This window comes from Cyanistes caeruleus, chromosome 5 (assembly GCF_971803275.1).
Source record: "Cyanistes caeruleus chromosome 5, bCyaCae1.hap1.1, whole genome shotgun sequence".
Taxonomy (NCBI): domain Eukaryota; kingdom Metazoa; phylum Chordata; class Aves; order Passeriformes; family Paridae; genus Cyanistes; species Cyanistes caeruleus.
Window position 1 is genome coordinate 37,285,418 of NC_141705.1, and position 20,937 is coordinate 37,306,354.

At 38.7% G+C, this 20,937-nt stretch overlaps 1 protein-coding gene and 1 long non-coding RNA gene across 8 annotated transcripts in view; one reads left to right on the plus strand and one right to left on the minus strand.

Annotated features, from left to right (window-relative positions):
- LOC111927909 (uncharacterized) overlaps window positions 1-20,937 on the minus strand; it is a 351,859-nt gene that overhangs the window by 223,760 nt on the left and 107,162 nt on the right. The window lies entirely within an intron of this gene.
- AADAT (aminoadipate aminotransferase) lies at window positions 724-19,767 on the plus strand. Of its 2 annotated transcripts, XR_015287177.1 has the most exons (15): window positions 724-2,778; window positions 3,699-3,767; window positions 5,419-5,587; window positions 6,607-6,739; window positions 7,425-7,499; window positions 8,776-8,985; window positions 9,511-9,576; window positions 10,737-10,819; window positions 12,094-12,190; window positions 13,017-13,078; window positions 15,324-15,388; window positions 15,866-15,972; window positions 16,588-16,689; window positions 16,800-16,887; window positions 17,850-19,767. XR_015287177.1 is itself a non-coding variant. In XM_086890366.1 (14 exons), the coding sequence occupies exons 1-14, from the start codon at window positions 2,448-2,450 to the stop codon at window positions 17,889-17,891; spliced, it is 1,611 nt and encodes a 536-aa protein (XP_086746492.1). In that variant the 5' UTR covers window positions 724-2,447; the 3' UTR covers window positions 17,892-19,767. The 2 variants fall into 2 exon arrangements, 1 of the variants encoding a protein (XP_086746492.1); XM_086890366.1 differs by lacking the exon at window positions 16,800-16,887.

A 20,937-nucleotide genomic window follows, 5' to 3' on the forward strand; every position in this document is an offset into this window, starting at 1 on the left:
AGCCGCGGCTCCGCCACGGATCGCGCTTGGATCGCCGGATTTTAACCCTTCGGGAGCTGCTCCGAGCCCCGCTCGGGCCTCTGCAGACAGCACCGTGTCTGTCACACGCTCACATTTAACCGTGTGAAATGATCGCTTCAAATAGGGCACTCAAACACTGCGGAATACATGCTATAAAACTAACAAATGTAGAGTATCCCAGGCTACAGCGCAGCGTCTTGGAGAGATTTACACTTGAAAAACAGCAACTGAGTTATTTTTTTTGTGTTTACTGTCTCAATCCTTCGTCCTCCTCTTAAAAGAAATAACCTGAAGTCCTTAGAGGAGAAGGAAACAGCCAAGTAACAACATTTACCTAGTCTCCCTGTTCTTAAATCGAATTGCTTTAGGCTTTTTTGTTCTGCTTGTTGTTTGGGCTTTGTAACACATAAGTGGACACAGCACATAGCAAGTTTAGAAAGACATAGTACAGTTCCAGATGACAGGAGACAATAACAACCATATGTAGACCTTACCGATGCTTCATGAAGTATGCAAGACTTCCAGCAAATCATTATTGTTCTAAGTGTGCATGTAATAAAGACAACAAAGACAGAACTTCTTACACAGTAGTAAAACAGAGCACTCGACTTGTGGTTGCTAAGGAATATAAACAGTGATGCAGAGAACTGCCAGATTAATCTAACTGGGATAAGCATCCAAACAATTGTACACTAATTTTTTTTTATTTTTTATTTTTTTTTAATTTGTTTCAATAGGATGGCACCATAATTGGCTAAGAGACAAGACAAAACCCACAAAAATCAATGGAAAATGGAAAACTTCCCCTTGACTTCCCTGGGCTTTGGTCTGTGTCACAAACTGCAACAGCGACAGCCAGGAAATGAAAAAACAGAATTACACAAAAAGCACTTCAAATTCAATCAGTCTTTCACAGCCAGAACCCCACAGAAATTCAATATCTCTCCACTTGCTATTTCACATTTATATACCCATCTTTTATTTTTTGTCAGTACATCATACAATTAGAAGGCAATTACCTAAATTATAAATTCTTCAGATCATTAAAGCTATTAATAAAATTTGATTTTCAGTCTAAGAGCATTCATACACCAACCAAGGAAACAATTCTTTCCGACTGCAAACCGAACTTGATAGGAACTCCATCTCTATTTCAACCTACTCCGTCTAATTAGGAAGCCTCTCAGTAGATACAAATACTGCATAAAGTCACCCAAATTAAAGAAGGGAGGAGAAGAAGAAGGTAACTTGTTAAGGCACCTCATCTTTTTTGTAGAGACCTCTCATACCTCAGCTTTGCCTTCAGCAAGTTTCAGAAGGTTCCAATTAAAACATGCTTTGAGCACTGGGCACCATAAAACCCGGTGATTTTCTGAAATAAGCCTAGAAATGCTTCAGTGCTCATCCCATCCAATCCTCCTGCCTCCAAGTTAACTACAAAGACCTGTATGCTGCAAAACACAGTTGATTTTGCATGGTCTTGCACTGTTTTTTTTCAGACTACTTTGCACCTAGACCCCTTTCTAGCATTTTACACTCAGGAGCAAGGGCCATGGCAACCCCAGAGTGAAGTCCAAAGCCATGGCTAGAAAATGACACTGTGTCTCTGCACCTTTCCAAGCAGCAGAGTTACACCACCAGTTACATGTGTTGCACAAGCCACAGCATGTGACACCCTCCCAGCAAGGAGGGACATGTCACACCACCATCCTGCTTTTCCTTCCACTGATCCTACTCATCATACATGGGGAAAAAAGTTACTTGTTGATGTCACACTTAAACTTTGCATCCTTTAATAAGCAAAACCTTTAGTGGAAATATCATAAGGTTCATTAAGATGTGTGACCACTATCTTTACAAGGGAGGTGGTTCTGCCCCCCTACTCCACTCTTAAGAGACCTCCCATCCAGAGTGTTCCCAGCACAGGAAAGATATTGACCTGTTGGAGCAAGTGCAGAGGAGGGCCATGAAGGCTGGAGCACCTCTTCCATGAGAAATTCTGAAAGAATTGGGGTTGTTCACCTGAAGACTCCAGGGAGACCTTAGAGCACCTTCCACTACCCAAAGGGGGCTACAAAAGAGTGCTGGAGAGGGACTTTTTACAAGTGCCAAGTGGGAATGGCTTCAAATTGAGAAAGAGCAGGTTTAGATTGGATAACAGGGAGAAATTCTTAACTGGGATGAGGGTGATGAGACACTGCCACAGGTTTCCAAAACAAGTTGTGGATGCCTCAGTCCCGAAAGTGTTCAATGCCAAGCTGCACGGAACTCTGAGCAACGTGGTCTAGGGGAAGGTGTCCCTGCAGGGGGGCACTCCCGTGGCAGGAGGGTTGGAACTAGAGCATCTCGAAGGTCCCTTCCAAGCCAAATCATTCTGTGATTCTCCTCCGTTTCCCCTGCTTCGCCGCACCGCTGTCTGGCGGGCCATGCCGCACACGGGGCTGTCCAGCCCCCGCCTCTCTGGCACAATCGGCCTGCAGCCCTCGCTTCGCTGGCAGTGCACACACGGAACCGCTGAGGAAGCCGCTCGTTTTCGGGCTTTCGCACGGACCCGCACAGGATCGCTCCCGGGCCCGCGCCGCCCCTCGCTGCCGAGCTGCCCTCAGCGCGCAGGCGGCAGCGCCAGCCAGGGCCCCGTGTCCGCTCTCCGCCCAGCCCGGCCCGGCACAGGCCCACAGCGAGCCCGGCCCCGCACACGCCCACCGCGGGGCCGCCGCTGCCCGCCCTGCCCGGCCGCCGGCTCCGCGCCCTCCGCCGGTAGGTGCCCGCGGCCGCCACCGAACCCTCCCGGACAGCGGGACGGCGCCGGTCGTGAGCTCGGGATGGCCCTGAGGGCTCCATGCCCCATCCGGGGGAGCTGGGGGTGGGCAGCAGGGGGACGTCTCGGAATCACCTCGGGGAAGGCTGTGAAGCGGTGCTCAGCTACCCCTTAAAACACAGCCCCAGCCCGCCCTTGTGTACGGCCAGCAGCGCGCCTGTGCCGGGCTGCAGGGGGAGCGAAGTTAAGGGAGGTATTTTTAGAAGGTACGAGATGTTTTTCTCAAAGCGGCCTGGCTCGGTGGATCGTTTCTAGTCACTGCCGGCACATGCGTGTTGCTGTGGTTGCTCTTTGCCCTTCCATTTCATTTCTGTGCTTTCTTTCCCTTCGAAGGAGATGCCTTCTTTTGGCCTTACCAGGCCTTCGGGCTTCCTGCCAGACTGTAGTTCACTATCCCCTGAATCTCTATGTGCACCAGGTAAAAGGAGGAAAACACTCATCAGATGCATTTGAAAGATGTTCTTAATTATCCTTTCCAAAAAAAAACAAAAAAAAAAAAAAATACAAAAAAATACAAAGCCTCTAACTTGACAAGTGTTGTGACTTATAATGATGGCTTGCAATCCTAAAAGCACTTCAAATGCAGTGCTTAATGCAGCTAAATAGAGCTGGATTCTCATTAAATAAAAAAGAGCTGATGGTTGTTTAAGATCCATCAAATCTTCAGATTTGTAATTTGCCTTTAAAACTCCAGAGCTGATAGTAAAGGAAGGGGAAAGGGGCTTTTTCCTGCTCACTGGCATACCACAAAATCACCCAGATCAAAAGCATTACTTGTAGGAGATGCACATACTAAAAGCACACTGCAGTTCTTATTCCCTTTTCTAGCTTCATGTCCAACTATTTGCTTTCTCCATAGATATGAATTACTCTAGGTTCATCACCACTGTGAGTGCAGCAAGAAAAGCATCTCCAATAAGACTGCTGAGTGAGTACATGACCCTTCTTCACAGTTTCTCTGAAAGTATCATTCTGTGTTCTGGTCTGTGCTGGAATATCATGGCTTAAGACTTGAAAAGGTTTGAAAGAAAACCATGCTGTAAGCTGACAAAGCAAGGCCAGATAACTTGACTTTTGTCAAGCAGAGATGCCAAGGAGCTGTAAAGAAAAGTGAATAGCCTCGAACCATTTCAGAAACCCATCCGGACAGACAAATTAGTATTACCGCTTTAACAAGTGTCTGAAAAGTCTCTGCTACTGTCTCTGAATGCAGGCTTTTGGCACAGTTTGCAACTGAGTTTATGTTGTGTGTCTAGGAACAGGCAACTGCTAATGACTTGAAATTCAGTCCCAGCATGATTCTTTCCACCTCGTTTTATCCTGTTCATGCCCATAAATGCCTCACCACCCCCACCCCATCAGTATTACTACGTTTTCCTTTCCAATATTAATCTATCTTTAGGCTTCCATATTACATTGTCTTCCATGTGTCAGATGGAAGAGCTTAACTGCCTACTTGTTTACTCAGTTGAAACTCACAGAGACCTGACAGAATCCAAGCATGAAACATACATCACTAGTTAAGCCTTCAGGAGTCAATTTCCCTTCTTGGTAAGGGGCTGGCAGTTGCTGTTCTGCTTAAAATGCCTCATACAGGTACAGCTAAGTCAAGTAATTCACTCTAGGCAGCCTCTTTTTCAATTGATACATTACTATGCATCATTACAAAAGTATTAAGTAGCACAGTTCCTGTAGAAAAACACATTGAGTCTGAAGTTTTGATGACAAAGTAAATCTCTCTTTACCAGGCCAAAAGTCACAGGCATAACACAAATTGGTGAAATAACTGATAAGAATTAACTCCCCATGTTCAAGTCTGCTAATAAGTACTGGAAAATAAACTTGATAACAGGCCACTTTTAAGCCAGATCTGGTGTCATCTGTCCTCTCATATCTGATGTAAAACTGTCAAGCCGGCATGAGTGCCATATCGTGAGTTCTTACATTTAACACAATCAAGTGCCCGTGCTGGATTAAGGTCTGGTATGCACTGCATAGATTGGATCTGAATGATTGTGAAACTGACTCAAAAGCAGGAAGACTTTTTCACAGCAAATTACTTACACAGTGCCTCTGCCACTAAAACTGGGCTGCTAGAAACATTTCCATTCCCTTATAGAAAAGCTATAATCATCTGTCAGTATAGATGCCAGATCAGCTGAAGTGAGACTGAATGAAAAACAGAGCAAAAAAACAAAGCTGTTAATTTCAAGTCAGTATAAACAGAAGATCATTAAGATTTTAAATTCTTGAAGCTCAAACGACACCAGTCACGACTGTTTTTATAATAGTAGAACTGTCCAGATTGTTTCAAAATAAATTACAAATAGCTTTTTTAGCTTAAAATAATTTTTTTAGTCTGTCCTAACAGTATCTCCCTCCCTGGGCCCACCAAACACCTATTTAATCCAAGCAGAAAGGTGAGTTTAAGAAGAGTTTTCCTTTTGAATTCATGATAGTTAAACACATAAAATGAAAAATAGAACAAGTTCTCTGGGCCATTATTAAATACTGATTAAAGGGTATGATCACCATTGTAATAATCAAATTGTAACCAAGGTGTTTTCCTTTTACTCTAGCTGAATTGATGCAGAAATCGCCTCCATCTCTCATCTCTCTGGCTGGAGGGGCACCAAATCCTAATGTTTTTCCATTTAAGAGGGCAACTGTTGACATTGGACATGGAACTCCTATTGAGATTGGGGAAGATCTGATGAAGAGGGCCCTCCAGTACTCAGCCTCAGCAGGGTATCTGTCACAGCTGCTTGCAAAATTCCAGAAGCTAAGGATCATAATACCCTTTATTATTGCATTAAGTCACCTGTGTTTTTAAATGTTCATAAAGCCCTTTTTTAAAAAAATATCTTCTTCTCAAAACCCATGGTTCTTTTCAATTTCCCTCAGTATTTACATTTTAGTCCAAGTGGAAAATTTTGCAATGAGTTACATAAAAAGAAAAAAAAATACTTAATAAAACCCTAATCCTAGTAATTCTCAAGCTAGAGAATTTCCTAGCTGTTAGTTTTTGAAATCCAGACTCCCAAATCAGATATTTTAAAAATATCATTACCTGCATTACAACACACAGTTTCTATGGTTTGGAGTACTTATTTTCATTTGGCACCATATACTAAAGTCAATATGTAGAACTTCTGGTAGAGTGGAGGCATTTATAGAATTGTCATTTTTGGTACAAAAATTGCATATCATTACATTACTTTAGTGCTTATGTAAACTCCTCAGCAGACAGCACTGAGTCAGGTGAGGACAGATTTGCAAAAATACTTGGGTACCTACAGAGACACATGGGACGTCAGTTAAGAGTTTTCTTAATATTTAAATGAACCTAGCCATTTGTGAACATCCTACAAGATCTTAAGACATTTTTTGGAAAACATGTTTAAGAAATCCATGTTATCTGCAGCAGGTTACAAACAGCAAGCATTAGGAGCTTTGTCACACTGCCACATTCAAGTACAGAATGACCATTTCTAGGAGTGGGTATTGTTCAGCCTCCCCCACCTTGTTTCATCCTTGGCAAATAATTTATGCCCAGATTTCAATATGATAAGTTGGTGTATGGACCACAGATGCCCATCACACTGTCTTATTTTGATAAAGCAGTCATAGCAATTGCATTTAAATGTATCTGTGTGACAGCTGAAATCAAACTCAGGACTGCATGCTAGATTTCGCAGAGATTTAGAGGAACAGGCTAGATTTGGCCTATATAAGGTCTTAGATATGCCTTCTTATTCACATTTCAGGATTCCAGAGCTGCTGTCTTGGCTAAAAGATTTCCAGCGGAACTTACATGATCCCCCCACAGCCAACTACAGTCCTGAGGAAGGACAGATGGAAGTGTGTGTCACAACCGGCAGCCAGGAAGGATTGTGTAAAGTAAGACCAAAAGATTCACATGTTAGAAGCATTTCATTCAGAGAGATATTTATTCTTCCATCAGTTCAGCTATATTCAGCATTAACTGCCCTCTATTCTGCATTAACTGCCCTCTGTAACTATGTGCAGGGTACAGTTTCATGTACTCTTTCTCCATAGATGTTAATTACTCTAGATTCATGTACAAGGGAAATAAATTCAGAGTAGCATTCTAGACTGTCAGGACTGCGTGTAAGTTCAGGTAACCAAAGAACCTGTGTAGAAAATATGCCATAAGGTAAACTTTTCATGTTATTCAAGTAGTGCAATAATAAGTGCATAGATGCTTTACCATAACTACTCTAAATATGTTTCTTCTTTTTACTTCCTGTTTTTTTTTTATTTTTACTTCCCGAAATAATTACCCTTTCCAGTCCACTCTCACAGCTGCTTAGTTAATTCTTTAACTTATACAGTAGAAAGAAGGCTTCAGAGCACTCTTACCCCATGTCAAGTTGGTAACCTATCTTAATTTGGCTCTAAAGCAGATTTTTCATCCATTTGTTGCCTTTCTTATGGACAGGATAATTACATGGTTAGGGAATTACTAGTATCTAATCAAGATTTTTAATCTCACTAAGTCAAAAGTATGAAGTGCATGTACAAAAACTGAACAATCTTTAAAACAGAATCTTTTCTTTCGCAGGTGTTTGAAATGCTCATTAATCCTGGAGACAACATCCTTTTGGATGCACCCACATACTCTGGGACACTAGCAGCTGTAAGTATTCCTTAGCTACAAAACATTGTGAATGTTAGATTTGAGCTAAACAGCAGTTAAGTGCCTGGTCTGCAGTCTTATAAACACTGTGTGTATTTGCCATAAAAGCATATCTAAACTCAAGATTTTCTCATCCGACCAGTTAAGTTCATAAATATTAACTCATAGATGATTTTCTACTAAAAGTTGTATCAAAGCTATTTAAAGTTCCTCTTCCAACCACTAGTTCATTCAAGGGCTAAGATTTCATAGGGGACTGGAAAGAAAGAAATCAGGATCTAGTTTGGTTGAATTAAATTTATTACAAGTGAGTATGTTAACATGTCAGCACGTTTACCTGAAGTATTTCATGATCAGAGTATACAATAGCTATAAACAGTATAATATTGAAGACAGCCTATATGAGTATGAAGATAGGAATTAGTGAGAACTATACAAAAGCAACAAAGTTTACTTCTGAAAAGTAGTTTAATCAGTATGAAATCAAGTCAGCTCAAAATGCATAAGAGCTGTGAGAAGGGTTAGCATAAATATACCACAAATTCCCCTTCCATCAAAATAAATTGTTATTGCTTGCTGTCCTAAATTTGAAAATATAGTCTAAACAGCTGTACTTTTTTGCAAATGTATTTTGACAATGCATCAGCTTGCAGTTTTACTTAAAAATGCAGAGCACTGCATGGCACAAATTGAAATTCCACAGAGGAGAGACAGCAAGCTTTTTCATTGGTATTTTACCTATATTTTTTCAAACTGTTGTCAACATGTCACTGCAGTAACATCATTTCTTTCTCCTTTGTATTGCTGAATATATCTATTGAGAACAGATTCTTTGCCCTTTGTCAGTGAAGTGTAGCTTAAAGCTCTGACGTTTCCACCAAAGTAGAATGTAAATTGTCAGTAGGAAAAAAAGGTGCAGTGACCTTAACTGCCTGTGGTGAGAGCATGAGAAGTCCTGAGAGAAAAGTTGAGATTTACAAACTCCCTTTCCACTTGAAAAATCAACTCTGATTTCCTAGAGAAGAGCAGCAATTGAACGCAGGAGTTAACCATTTCTTCTGAGTTGGCTTAGTAGGACAAATAAAGAGTAATGTGCTAATTTTGATAAGTCTTACAGCAAATTTAGGCAAACTTTTGACTCAAGAGCAAATGGAGCTTGAGATATCTATAAAATCAAAAAGAAATACTTTTTATTGATGATATTTTAAGGTGCCAATGACAAAAGGAAGGCCTTTGAATTGCACAATTATGACAGTTTTGTTCCTTCTATCAACAGCTGAGACCCTTGGGTTGTAATATAATTAATATTCCTAGTGACCAACATGGCATTATTCCAAAAGCTTTAAAAGAAATTCTGTCTGCTTGGAGCCCAGAGGATGTAAAAAATAGTAGCAATCATGTCCCCAAATTCCTGTACACTATTCCAAATGGATGCAACCCAACTGGCAACTCACTGACTCCAGAGCGCAAAAAGGAGATTTACCAGGTATGGAGCTGTGCTCTTGTGAATCTCATAGGTGGAAACAGATAGATATCAGTCTTCTTACAGTTGAAGGTATCCTATGTATGGTATTTGTACCCATTATTGGTCCAGTAGACATTCCTCCTAGAACTTATTTCTAGCAGAATCTCTTTCACAACAGCTCTTTAGAGGTACACTATGCCTTAGGTAAACTGTTTTGCAATGGTAGCCCGTTGGCAGCTGGTACTTTTGCCATGGGCTTCTAAGTGGACTTACTGCACATTGCACAGTTTGAATGCCATATGGAACAGAGCTTCAACTGCATACAGGTTGTACTACAAGTACCATGACTACCCTTAGAATTTTTTGCTGATATCTAAATTGGGCACTTGAGACCAATTGTCACCATGTCACCATGGGGGCTTCAATATAATGAATGACCAATCATAATATGATGCTAGTTGAAAAAAAAACCACAAACAAAACCTGACTGAATTTGCAGTCTTTTTAACTTTTGTTCCTTTTGTTACTTTTTATTAATTTATTTAGCTTGCAAGAAAATATGATTTTCTCATAATAGAAGATGATCCCTACTACTTTCTTCAATTTGAAAAGGTAATTTGTCTTTCATAGTCCTTAGTAACACCTTATTTTCTGGAAAAAAACTAAGGTTTCAGGAGAGAACTAAGGTTTGAGCGCTGGGCCTTCCTGCATGCCTCTTCATCTTCTAGCGCCCCAGGTAGGCCTTTCAGTCATTTTCCCCTTTGTGGTATTTTATATCCTGTTAATTAGCGGTTCAAATTTCTCAAGCCTCACACAGAAGAGGATTTTTCAGGAATCAGAAAATTACTGTTACAGAAATTACAGAAAGAAGACTTTGCATTCAGAGCAAAAGATGTCACTGAAGCAACACTTGAAATTTGCAGCCTATTAATGTTTCTTTCTCCTTGTCTCTTCTTTCATTCAGCAGAAGGCTGCCTACTCTGCATCAACTATACCCCATTTTTATCCCTTTGCCTTTTGGAGAATCTGGGAGTTCTCCCTGATACCGCAGATAGTGGTACTGGATAAGCAGCTTCCTTTCTTTATGTAAATTTTCCACAGATTTCATATGTGAATCTACAGTTACTCAAACTTTAAAAGTAGCTAACTTCAGGAATCAAAACAGGTCTTACAAAGCAGAAAAACATTGGTAGAAGATAAAGGCCAGCACTTTCTCTTTTGAAATACGTTTTTATGGAAGGAGGCAATAAAACTGCTTCACTTCTTGCATAATGTTGTGAAACTTTGTAGGAAAATGCAGGAAATGTAGGTGCAAAAACAAAATTCTTGATAAGGAAAAGGTATGCTGAACTCAGATCTTCACAGTTTGGTCTTATCTTCAGATTTCATTTTTTAATATAGCAAAGCAAAATGCTACAAGGCTCCATTATAGAAGCTGCAGTCCCTCTTTACACCACAAGAAATCTTGGCAGAAAAATCATTATTTCTCTCTCTTTCTTGTGGCATGATACCAATACTTAAACTGGACACTTGTATGCTGAACAGTGGGCCAAGCAATCATCAAAAAATAACAAAGCTGTTTTCCTGAAAACATTCACAGAATATTATAATTGTGTCTCAGAAAGCTGGCCTAAACAATCACTTGTCAGCAAGTTACTGCAACGTTTTCCTTGGAATACACATTTGAGAAATTGTGTCTTCATAGTAAAGAAAATAATTCCATTATAATCCTTACTAGCACCTTGAATTTTATTTTCTTTTTTTATTCCAAGCCGTGGGCTCCAACTTTCCTCTCAATGGATGTGGATGGCCGAGTTATCAGGACTGACTCTTTCTCTAAAATTCTCTCATCTGGGTAAGGCCAGCTGCAGACCACACAGCATTGCCTATTCACAAGACTTCATATGAAGTAATGAGACTTGGCATAGTGTTTTCTCATTTGTTAACTATCCCCTTCCAAAGTAGATAACTATCTTAACTATAGTTAACTAACTATCCATTTCTGGAATGAACTTCTGAATCAACAGCTCTTTGCAATCTACTCACTTTTCATGTCATCTCTTGGCAGTCATTTTACTCCAGGTTCTGTTTCTCTTCCGATGCATATAGTTAAGCTTTTTCCCCCAGGCAGCCTATTCTTACAGGCATCATCTAGGTAGAAATACAGGTGCTAGATTCCAGCTCTGTTCCTGAAACTCTTGGGAGCTTCTCTCTTTTCTTTCTTCCATTAACCTTTTCATCTATCTCTTACTATTTCTGCAAGCTCCTTGAATTTGTAATACAGAAAGAAAGAATCATTCTTCACAAACTGTACATAGAGTTGTACTGATATCTGGCCTTCCTGTTCTTTCAGGTTGTTTCCACTTGCCAGAAAAAATAATTTGGCTGCTTTTCATTTCACACAAGTCAATGTATTTGATTCTTAGCTTACTTTTGTCTGTTAATCTAATAGATATAAAAAAATAATGTGAATTCTGCATTGGCAGCCAATGGATTATAACCCATTCTAGAGAAAGTGAGGAGACAACATAACACTAAGCGTGATTGCATTTTCAGAAGTGACACTGCAAAATGGCATGATATAATATTATCTTTTCCAAAGACACATATCAGTTTACTGGTTCCATTTTTCCTAAAGTAGACGCTTCAGCCAATCTGTAAAGATAGGTAATAAGAACTGAAGCATAAGTAACCATCTAGTTTATGAATTTAAATTCCATTCCTTCTGTAGAAATGAAAGGGAGTAAAAGAGTAAAGCCATATGCCACTTACCTGTTTGTCAAAAAGCCTGAGCATTCACAAACTTTCATTGTGGGAAAACCTATCTTTACTTCCCTTTGATTCATGTAATCTTTATGGTTGCCAAGGACATCGTCCAAACACAGATTTTGTCCTGAAGCCTCATAACTAAGCAGCATTAAAACATCTTAAATGCTTTTATTTCATGACTTTGATACTCAGCTTCTAAATTGTATAACCAAAGGGAAGTATTAAGATATAGATAAATTTGAATACATAAGAGATCCTTAAACTAGCAATAAAATAGTTGCATGTTTTCCCACTTATAACTCGGACAAAATATAAGCACATTGCATTTCTGTAGTAACTCTTTGTTTGTTTGGTTTCCAGTTTAAGAATAGGCTTTCTGACGGGTCCCAAGCCTCTCATCGACAGAGTTGTTCTACACATTCAGGTGTCAACAATGCACACCAGCACTTTCACACAGGCAAGTACCAAGCTACCAAATGAATTATATTTAAAGACAACCTATCCCAAGTTATAAGAAACCACAAGCAAATTGCTTTGTACTTTCACAGTTGCTCTGCACTTTTGTAGTTTTGCTTATGCACATTCATTGTCAATTCTGCCAAAGGAAAAGAGACCACCACAGAACTCAGCACTAGAGTTAGAGGGTTGTCTCAGTGCATGAATAGTACAGCTGATACCCCTTACCCTTCAGCTTTCAAGAGTCAAGATTTGAAATACTTTTATCTCTTCCTGGTAGGTTCATTTGAAAAACCTCAATGTAAAGCACAGCATGGAAGAAACAGTCATTTATTATTTTTTATTCTACTTTTCAATTAAAACAATACTGGCAGCCCACAAAGACATTTCACAGCAAGCTGACAACTACAGTCCCTTTATGGTTAGTAATAAGGAAAGGAGACACTGAACACATCTAAATATGGCTTCCATCTTCCAGCTCCGTTAGTTCGTCACAGAGATGCTATTAAAGCGGAGAGGCCGATGTGGACAGGAAGGTAAAGCAATATACATTGCCTTCCTCTTTCTCCCCAGTTATCATACTTAGCTCTTCATCCATTTTTCCCTCCCCCTGTCCCAGCTTCCAAATACTGCCATGATCCTTGGAGACACCAGTAACATGGACTATAATGACCTTGGCACCTCTGTTTATAAAGAGCTCCAAGAGGCACCGCATGCGAGTTCATGTCTGGGGAATGTTGAATAATGCATCTGGCTATGGATATTTTGATGATTGTGGAACAGTCCTGTTTAAAACATGGTATTGATGATGTGTTTTATTTCTTTAGATTATGATATCACAGCTGCTTCAGCAGTGGGGACAGAAGGGTTTCTTGGAGCATATAGACAGGTAGGGTTCTGTCATATGCTGAATCCCATCACCTGTCGTTCTGCTACTTGTTATCTACACCAAACTATCTTTGTAGTAAACAAATCAGAGGAGGTGCACCAGTATTAGGTCAAGTAGGTAAGGCAGGTCAGAAAGACTGTGGGGTTCACACAAGAGCCCTGAAGAGACAGTGTGAAGTTCCAGACAGGCAGCTCAGGGCGTGTCACCTACCTCTCCAGGCAGACAATCCACTAGTCCACTGCCACAGACATCATGCAGCTCCCACCTGAAGGGAACTTGAGAGGATCCTGGAAGCTTCAAACCAATGAATAAAGTTTTGATCCCTGCTAAAGTATTAGGGTCTATAGCAAAAGCTGAGCTCTCTGAGCAACATAGCCATTATAAAGGGAGTTCTTGCCTCACTAAATTAGTAGGAATTCACACTTTTGCCATCCTTCATCTCCTGATTGTGGATACTGGTGGAAAAAAAGTGAGGTTTATCTATATACACTAAACATTGCCAGGACATTGCCTCTCACTCTTAGAGAGCACTGGGCTACCATCTAACTCATAAGGCATTTCTCACATAATGACTGACACACATTTAGTTTCATTTATTATGCGGGAGGAGCATAGTTCCCCTCGACTGTCAGTGCCTCATTTTATATGCTCTACTTGGATATCATTAGAGTCCCAAGTTTCTCTCTTCAGTAGGAGTGTGCTACACTCTGCAAAGGACTGTAACAACAACATGAGCAAAATGTGCAAAAAGTTCTTAGATCTCACTGTAACAGCCACTTCTGTCCCCTTGATGTTCATACTGTAAACCACAATATTTGAAAAAAAAAATAAATAAACCAGACACAAAAGCCTTAGCATTACTTTGTTTTAAGATTTAGGAGCATAAAAATAAGTCTTATGGAAGAACTGGGACCACACTTTATCTCAACTCTGAGTAGTTACCAAAACATAAATCCCAAATGTATCTCTTCACTTATCTTTCTTGTTGGTCAAAAGGCAGCCTTACTCAAGCCCAAAGACCATTCTTGTACTTTAACTAATGAAAATAGGGCTACATTGGGGTAGCTGCAATGCTTTATAAGCTTACTGATGAGGCACCAGAGCTGGCTGCAATCTCTTCCAGCTGATTTCATTTGTTCAAGGGTGAATTGTTAGATCAGGCTTTGGAGAAGATTGACTGTTTTTTGGAGTAGCTACATTTTTGGGGAAGTTTTGTCTTGCTAATTGTTATGATTTCAACATGCAATTAACATGGTAACAGGTAAAAACTTTGTAACAGGATTTGCAATTTTGGTAAAAACTGCACAAAGGAGATTTACTCTTTCATATAGAATGTAGCAATAGATATATCTGAGCCCAAAAACTGTTTAAGTCCCTGGAGGTATTGGTGTTTGTGTATCAGATGTAATAAAATAGATCCAGAAATCAAAGCTATTAGTTCAGAGAATATTTTTAAAAATACAAATGTAAAATTATGTAAATTATGCAAATTACTAAGGATGTTTTCTCAAGGCATGGGAACACATTTGCATTTGAATTATGAGCTCAATGTCAGGCATTTCTCCTGTGTCTTCCATTGCACAGCTGTGTCATTTTCTGTCAACAAAAGCCACTGCACATGACTCGTCCATGGTGAAACCTGCATTAGAATAATTTTTCCCAGTAAGAGATTCAATTATTTGAAAGCTTTACTTAAAGTATGAAGGAGATAGGTTTAAAAGTTTAGAAAAGGGGAAGCTGTCAAATAGTTATGACAGTTTTATCATATTATTTGCTTTTTATCTTGTCAAATGATATTTCCATGTGTACCTGTTACACAAATTCAACCCAAATGCACTGTGCTTTTGCATATATTTAAGTCCCTAATTTTCTTCAGTGTGTGTGCTTTGTGCAGTAAATACTGTTAACAGGACTTGTATCTACTGCTATAATAGACAGAATGGTTGTAATATATAAAAGGTTTTTATGATATGTGTAAAGCTGAAGAAACAACCACACGGGGACTTCCTCTGTCTGGTTGATCAGTGCCTTTTTGGAGATGCAATGAAGCAGTAAAGGCCTTTTTGGATACATATACAAAGTTTTATACACACAGTATGTGTTGTGCCCATCTAGGATATGACTATATTTCTATTTAATGTGCAATTGAGTTTTTCAAGTAGAAAAGCTTTGTTTCAGCCTTCAGAAACAAATAGACTCTGAAATTATATGAGTTCATGACTCTCAACTGATAATTTGCTTTCAGAGTAGTGGACTTCTACAGGATCCAGCGGGATGCAATGCTCACTGCTGCTGACAAGTGGTTAAAAGGTCAGAGTGCAACACAGATAATCACTTAAACTTTTTTGCTAGCTATTTGTCATCGTTGTCCTCAAGAAAAATCACTTAAGTTTGTCTCTTGACTGAAGTGACAGATAAGCACTATAAGCAAATCAATTGCATTAAATATTAAGCTTAGGATAAATTCTCTATTGCTGCATTTTTATGCTTTCTGGTAAGACAGGGAGATAGATGGTAATGAAGAAAGCTCACCACATTACTATTTAAATAAATTTGAATAGCCTGTATTTAACTTCATTATGTTCTTATACTTTTAATGTTTAAAATCTCTTATTTAAAAAGTCTCTGAAATAGTGACCTTAATTTAAAAGAAGATCCAAAAAATCACTGTAGCAATAGTGATAATAATGTTTGTATCAGCAAATCCAAAACATCACTGAATCTATGATGTATCCATTAAAAGTGGGGCATAAGTTTCTTGATTCCATTTTCTCTCTCTCTCCCCAGACTTGGCAGAATGGTACCCTCCTGCTGCTGGCATGTTCTTATGGATCAAAATTAAGGGTATTTCTGATACACAGCAGCTGATAATGGAAAAGGCTTTAAAGAAAGAAGTATGACATGTGACTTAATGACTTACGATCTTAAAATGTAAAAAGAGAGGGATGAAATATCTGTATCTATCCACATAAGCACACATAAAAAAGCAGGGGAACTTGCTGTGCACCATCATTAAATCTGCAAGTCAGGCACTGTGGCATAGTTACTGACTAACAAAATATTTTCATGACTCTATTCAGATGTTGATATTTTATCAGTTGACTTATATTGAAACCAATATAACATATGGTACAATATGTCATTGTATATTACATATATATGATATTAATATTTATATCTATTTGTATGATGGTTACTGACCAAATTTTTTTTAACGAGAGAAATTAAGTTTGGTTTTATTTCTCCAATTTATAAGACCCAGCACAGTGTACTGAGTAAGCTATACCCCACATGCTTCTAAGTATTGTGATGATATAAACAAGACCTGGTAACCAAAACCAAAGACTCTTTGGTTTTATTATGAAAAGTCCTCATTTTGAAAAACAGAATATATTACACCATGTTTGGTACAAGTGTGTAAGCATTGAGCTTTCTCAAATTTAATTTAACATAGTGTTTTAAAAATGTAGAAGTGGTAATAACTGTGTGGTTAATCCATTTTTTTGTAGGTATTACTGGTTCCTGGAGGAGCATTCAATATTGATAGTTCAGAGCCTAGTTCTTATGTCAGAGCCTCCTTCTCTCTGCCTTCTCCTGCCCAGATGGATCTGGTGAGAATTTCTTTTTTTTTTTTTTTCTTTATTTTCTTAGCAAGAACTTCTCACACAGTAATACTCCTTTATTTTTACATCTTTTTCCTTATTTTTTTCTTGACTGTTAGGCGTTTTTGTCTGTAGGTGATTAAGCAGTACTTTCACAGCAGCGTTAGCTGTTCCTTAAGCAAGAGACTCATCCAAATGACCTGCAAGGTACCAAATTTTTAGAACCACTTAGATTTTTTTTTTTGTATCTCATACATGCAGTGTCTCACACTTCAACCTCCCAAACATTATCTATAAATGCTTTACAGAAGCCAGAGCAAGTAGTAAGACCTGCTATTTGCTGAAGTATTAGCAGGTATCATGTGTCTTTCAGACTTTGCATTTCCAAGCTTTTGAGATTGAATTATCAGTGTTCTTTCACCAAGCATGTTGGCAATTCTTTGTAAGAAAGAATATTGTTTTTCTTTCATACAATTTACATACATGCTTTATTGTATTACTTAGAAACAGATCTTTTGTGTTTTAGGAGCATTTTTGATGTTATTTGGCTCTGTCTATAAAATCAGTGGGAGGAAAGATAGGAGACATTTATTTGTTCAGATTTATTTGATTGGGGTGCTTGAAACAGTTCATTATTTGTAATTGTACTTTCATGCAGTTGTGAAGATTTGTAATAGATTAAGTGCTTCTATTGCCTTTTTCATTCTTCCATATTTCTTCTGTTTTTCCTTTTCCTCTGTGAAAGCGATCATAACCATTCTCTTGACAATCAGGCTGTATTTTTATATGCTTCCACACTTAACTGTTCTTCCTTTTTTCACTTTTGGAATCTCTGGGTTGTTATATTAAGTTAAAAAAGATACTCTTTCAGGGATCACTAGTTTGTTAGAAGTTACATCAGAATTCCAAATAATCTTTGAACATCAATACATGCATTTTTCTGTTTCAGAAATCTCTGCTTTTTATTTTCTATCAGAGAATTGGAAGCTTTGTGCAGTCAAAGCCCATACATGATTTTATAAAAGGAAAATGGAGAATATCAGCAGAACTTTGCATTATAAAATATTGATTCTCTATGGTTAGGGAAGTTTTAGTAGCTTTACAGGTTTGATGTGTTCCCTATTCATGTAATGCTGAAATATAAATGTAAACCATATTTGTCATTGCAGGCCTTCAAGAGACTGGCTGACCTTATAAAAGAATCTTTGTGAAAAAGTTAAATAGAGCTCTTGAAGTAATAAAAATCATCTCCAGAAAATATTTACTAACATTTGGATTTCATCAGAACACTTAATAAGCAAGCAAAATACAGTGGATGTTTCCTTAGATCTTTTCAGCTGAAAAACAGATAGAAAATTAAAGTGAAAAACAATTTACCAAATCTTTTTTGACAGGACATTGCATTACTAAATTTATCCAATTCTGAAACATTTAAAATACTTAAAACAAAAATGTTCTATTTCCTGTAAAATCCATAGTTTTTTTACATTTTAATTGATTTTTATTCTGACTTTTGTTTTCCATTTGAGTTGGGAAATGGAAATCATTTACTTAGAAAGTTGCATTTGAGGTGGTCTTAGCCACTATTACTTCTCACTATTAATCTCAACTAATTCATTCCTCCAAAATCTTATGCTGGAATTGTCTCATGTCACTTCCATGTGTGGCATCTGGTTTTAACGATTTGAGGATCAGTATGTAATTTTACTGAAGTTTTGTCAGATAAAGCTGATGTACGTATGCTAAAAAGATTGAAACTGATCTAGAAAAATGAGTCTATGATTATAAATAAACTGAGGTCTCTTGCAATTGGCAAGGGCATTGCAGCTCATTCTCTAATTTGTGAAAGGTATTCCAATTGCTGGTTTTCACTTCAGTCTGTGAATAATTACTCCGCATCTATGTTAGAAAATTTCTGATTTGCCAAGGCATGTGGATGTGCTTAAGGAACTACTCTTGGTTATTCAATCAGACCTGGTTTGGAATGGAAAGTGTAAGTAACTGAAAGGGCACATGGTGGAATGGACACTACCCTGACACTTCCAGATGCAAACAAAATGAAAAAATAAAGAAATATTTCAGTCTCTTGTCCCTTGGTTATTGTCATCTCAAACATTTGATACTCAGAAACAAGTTAAAAACCTTCAGAAAGTTCAACTGAACTGATTCTCCAAGGTTTCCCATTCGGATTAGTGACTTCAGTTTTATTTACCATTTGGATGAAAGCACAGTGGTCTTCCACCAGTGTCAGGTGTCTGTTTCTTTATGTGCAGCTGTTCAGAATTTCCAAGTAAAACATTGTTCAAGGATCTAGTTACCCATTCAGCAGCCCAGGCAACCCAAGCAAATAAGGGCCAGGCACAACCTTGCTTCACTGGAAGTTTCACAACAGGCATTATTTTAATACAATAATTTTAATTCCCTCTTTTCCCTGTAGTTAAAAATCCCATGTGTCACAACAAACTAGCACAGATTTATGCCTTTCTCAGCATCCCTCCCATTGGCAGGATCATTCCAGTGCCTCCAGCATCACTTTTCATGTCTGTCTCAAGCCTTTTAATTTAGTCACATATCCACGCCACCTTGAGCAGCATATCTAAGCTCAATCCTTTGCTCAGTTTCCAGATTTCTGCAGCTTTTAGGTAAATCCACTGGACAGGGACTGACATAGATGGGCAAGGTGACACAGTAGATGGGGCTGGCTCCCCGACAGAGTCAGGCTGGGCTTGGACACACAGGACCCATGGAGTGACAAAACACAGGGAGAGCCTGCGGTCCCAAATCTGCTCTCAGGGTGCCAACACTGTCTGAAGACAAACTTGTCCCATTTAAATGGTTCGACAGTGCTCATGGGGGATCCAAACAGGCAGTGCCTCCTGTGCAGTGCTGCTCAACAGGAAGTATTTACATCTCAACTCACTCTCATAGGCAGGTTTAGAAATTATGGAAACTGATGTTGCTATCAGGAAATTTTTATCTTGGGATCAATTGTGGAAATTATTTTATACAGCAACAAATTGATGTGTCTGTTTAATTAAAATAATATTTTTACAGAGGAATAAATGTAAATATTAAAATAAAAATAAATTTAAGACTGATTTTTGTTCTCAGGTAAATGCTATTGTCATTGTCATGCTATTGTCATATTGTCATTCATCCAAACCTGAAATAGATAAACATAATCAAAATACCATTATTAAGTAAGCCTTAAATTGGTGATGTGTTGAATAAAACACCTTAATTTTCAGAGATCTAAATATTAATTTGGTTGAATGTAAGCAAAATGCTATTCCATTTGTGCCACATTACCTGGTTTTGCTATCAGCTAATTTAATTTAGAGAGGAGTTTTTTTCTCCCAGTTGTGGTGAAGCATCTATAATTAAATTAATATCCTGAATAATGCAAATTGAACAATGGCAGTGAAATCCTATATGCACATGCTGTTTCCCTGAACCTCTTAATGTACACTTTTCTGGTCTCCTGGGAGAGAGCTTTCACTGTTATTAAGTGTTCATGGAGGAAGCCTCTTGAGACAAAAGGAAAGGGTGGGCAACATGTTCACATAGGAAGAAATGACACAGCAAATGAGTTTTGGGTTTCCCTTTTAATTTCATCCATCCACAAGCAAATAATCTCTCTCATTCATAGCTGGGTTTAAGCCATCTGATGCAAGTGTCACAATCTGCCACTGGAGAAAAGAGCACACAGAGGAAGGGAAGGACAGAGCTCGGTGTGGCAAGCACAGCCCCCAGTGCTGCCCTGGTGGGGGCAGCTGAGGAGGAGGCTGCTGCAGGGGCAGCTCCCCGCAACCTGAGTCTTACTTGTGAGTGAGCATTCAGCTGCCCATTCTCTTGTACCTGCACTCTGGTTCAACAGCATTTTCATGCTTTTGGCAGATGAAAACCACCTAGAAATTCTGCGCTAACTCTGGACACTTATAAATTGTATTTGCATTTTTAGAAGTATACTTGTATTTTAAAATCTTGTGACTTACAGATCTGCAGTTCTCTTGGTCCTGCCTTTGCAATCTGGACTGTGACCCACTGAGGCAAATATGTAAAAGAACTCAATTGAGATGTGCTGTGCACATCCTAATCTGTCTTGTTTTCTTTGCTGTTTAATAACAGGTTTTGAGCAGCCCACTCTAAACAGTCTTATATGGGAATAGAACAGTTGCAATGTTTGAGCTGTAATCACTCTGAATAAAAATGCAAAGAAACATGCACTTTCATTCTTTTAATACTGTTCCCAGGAAT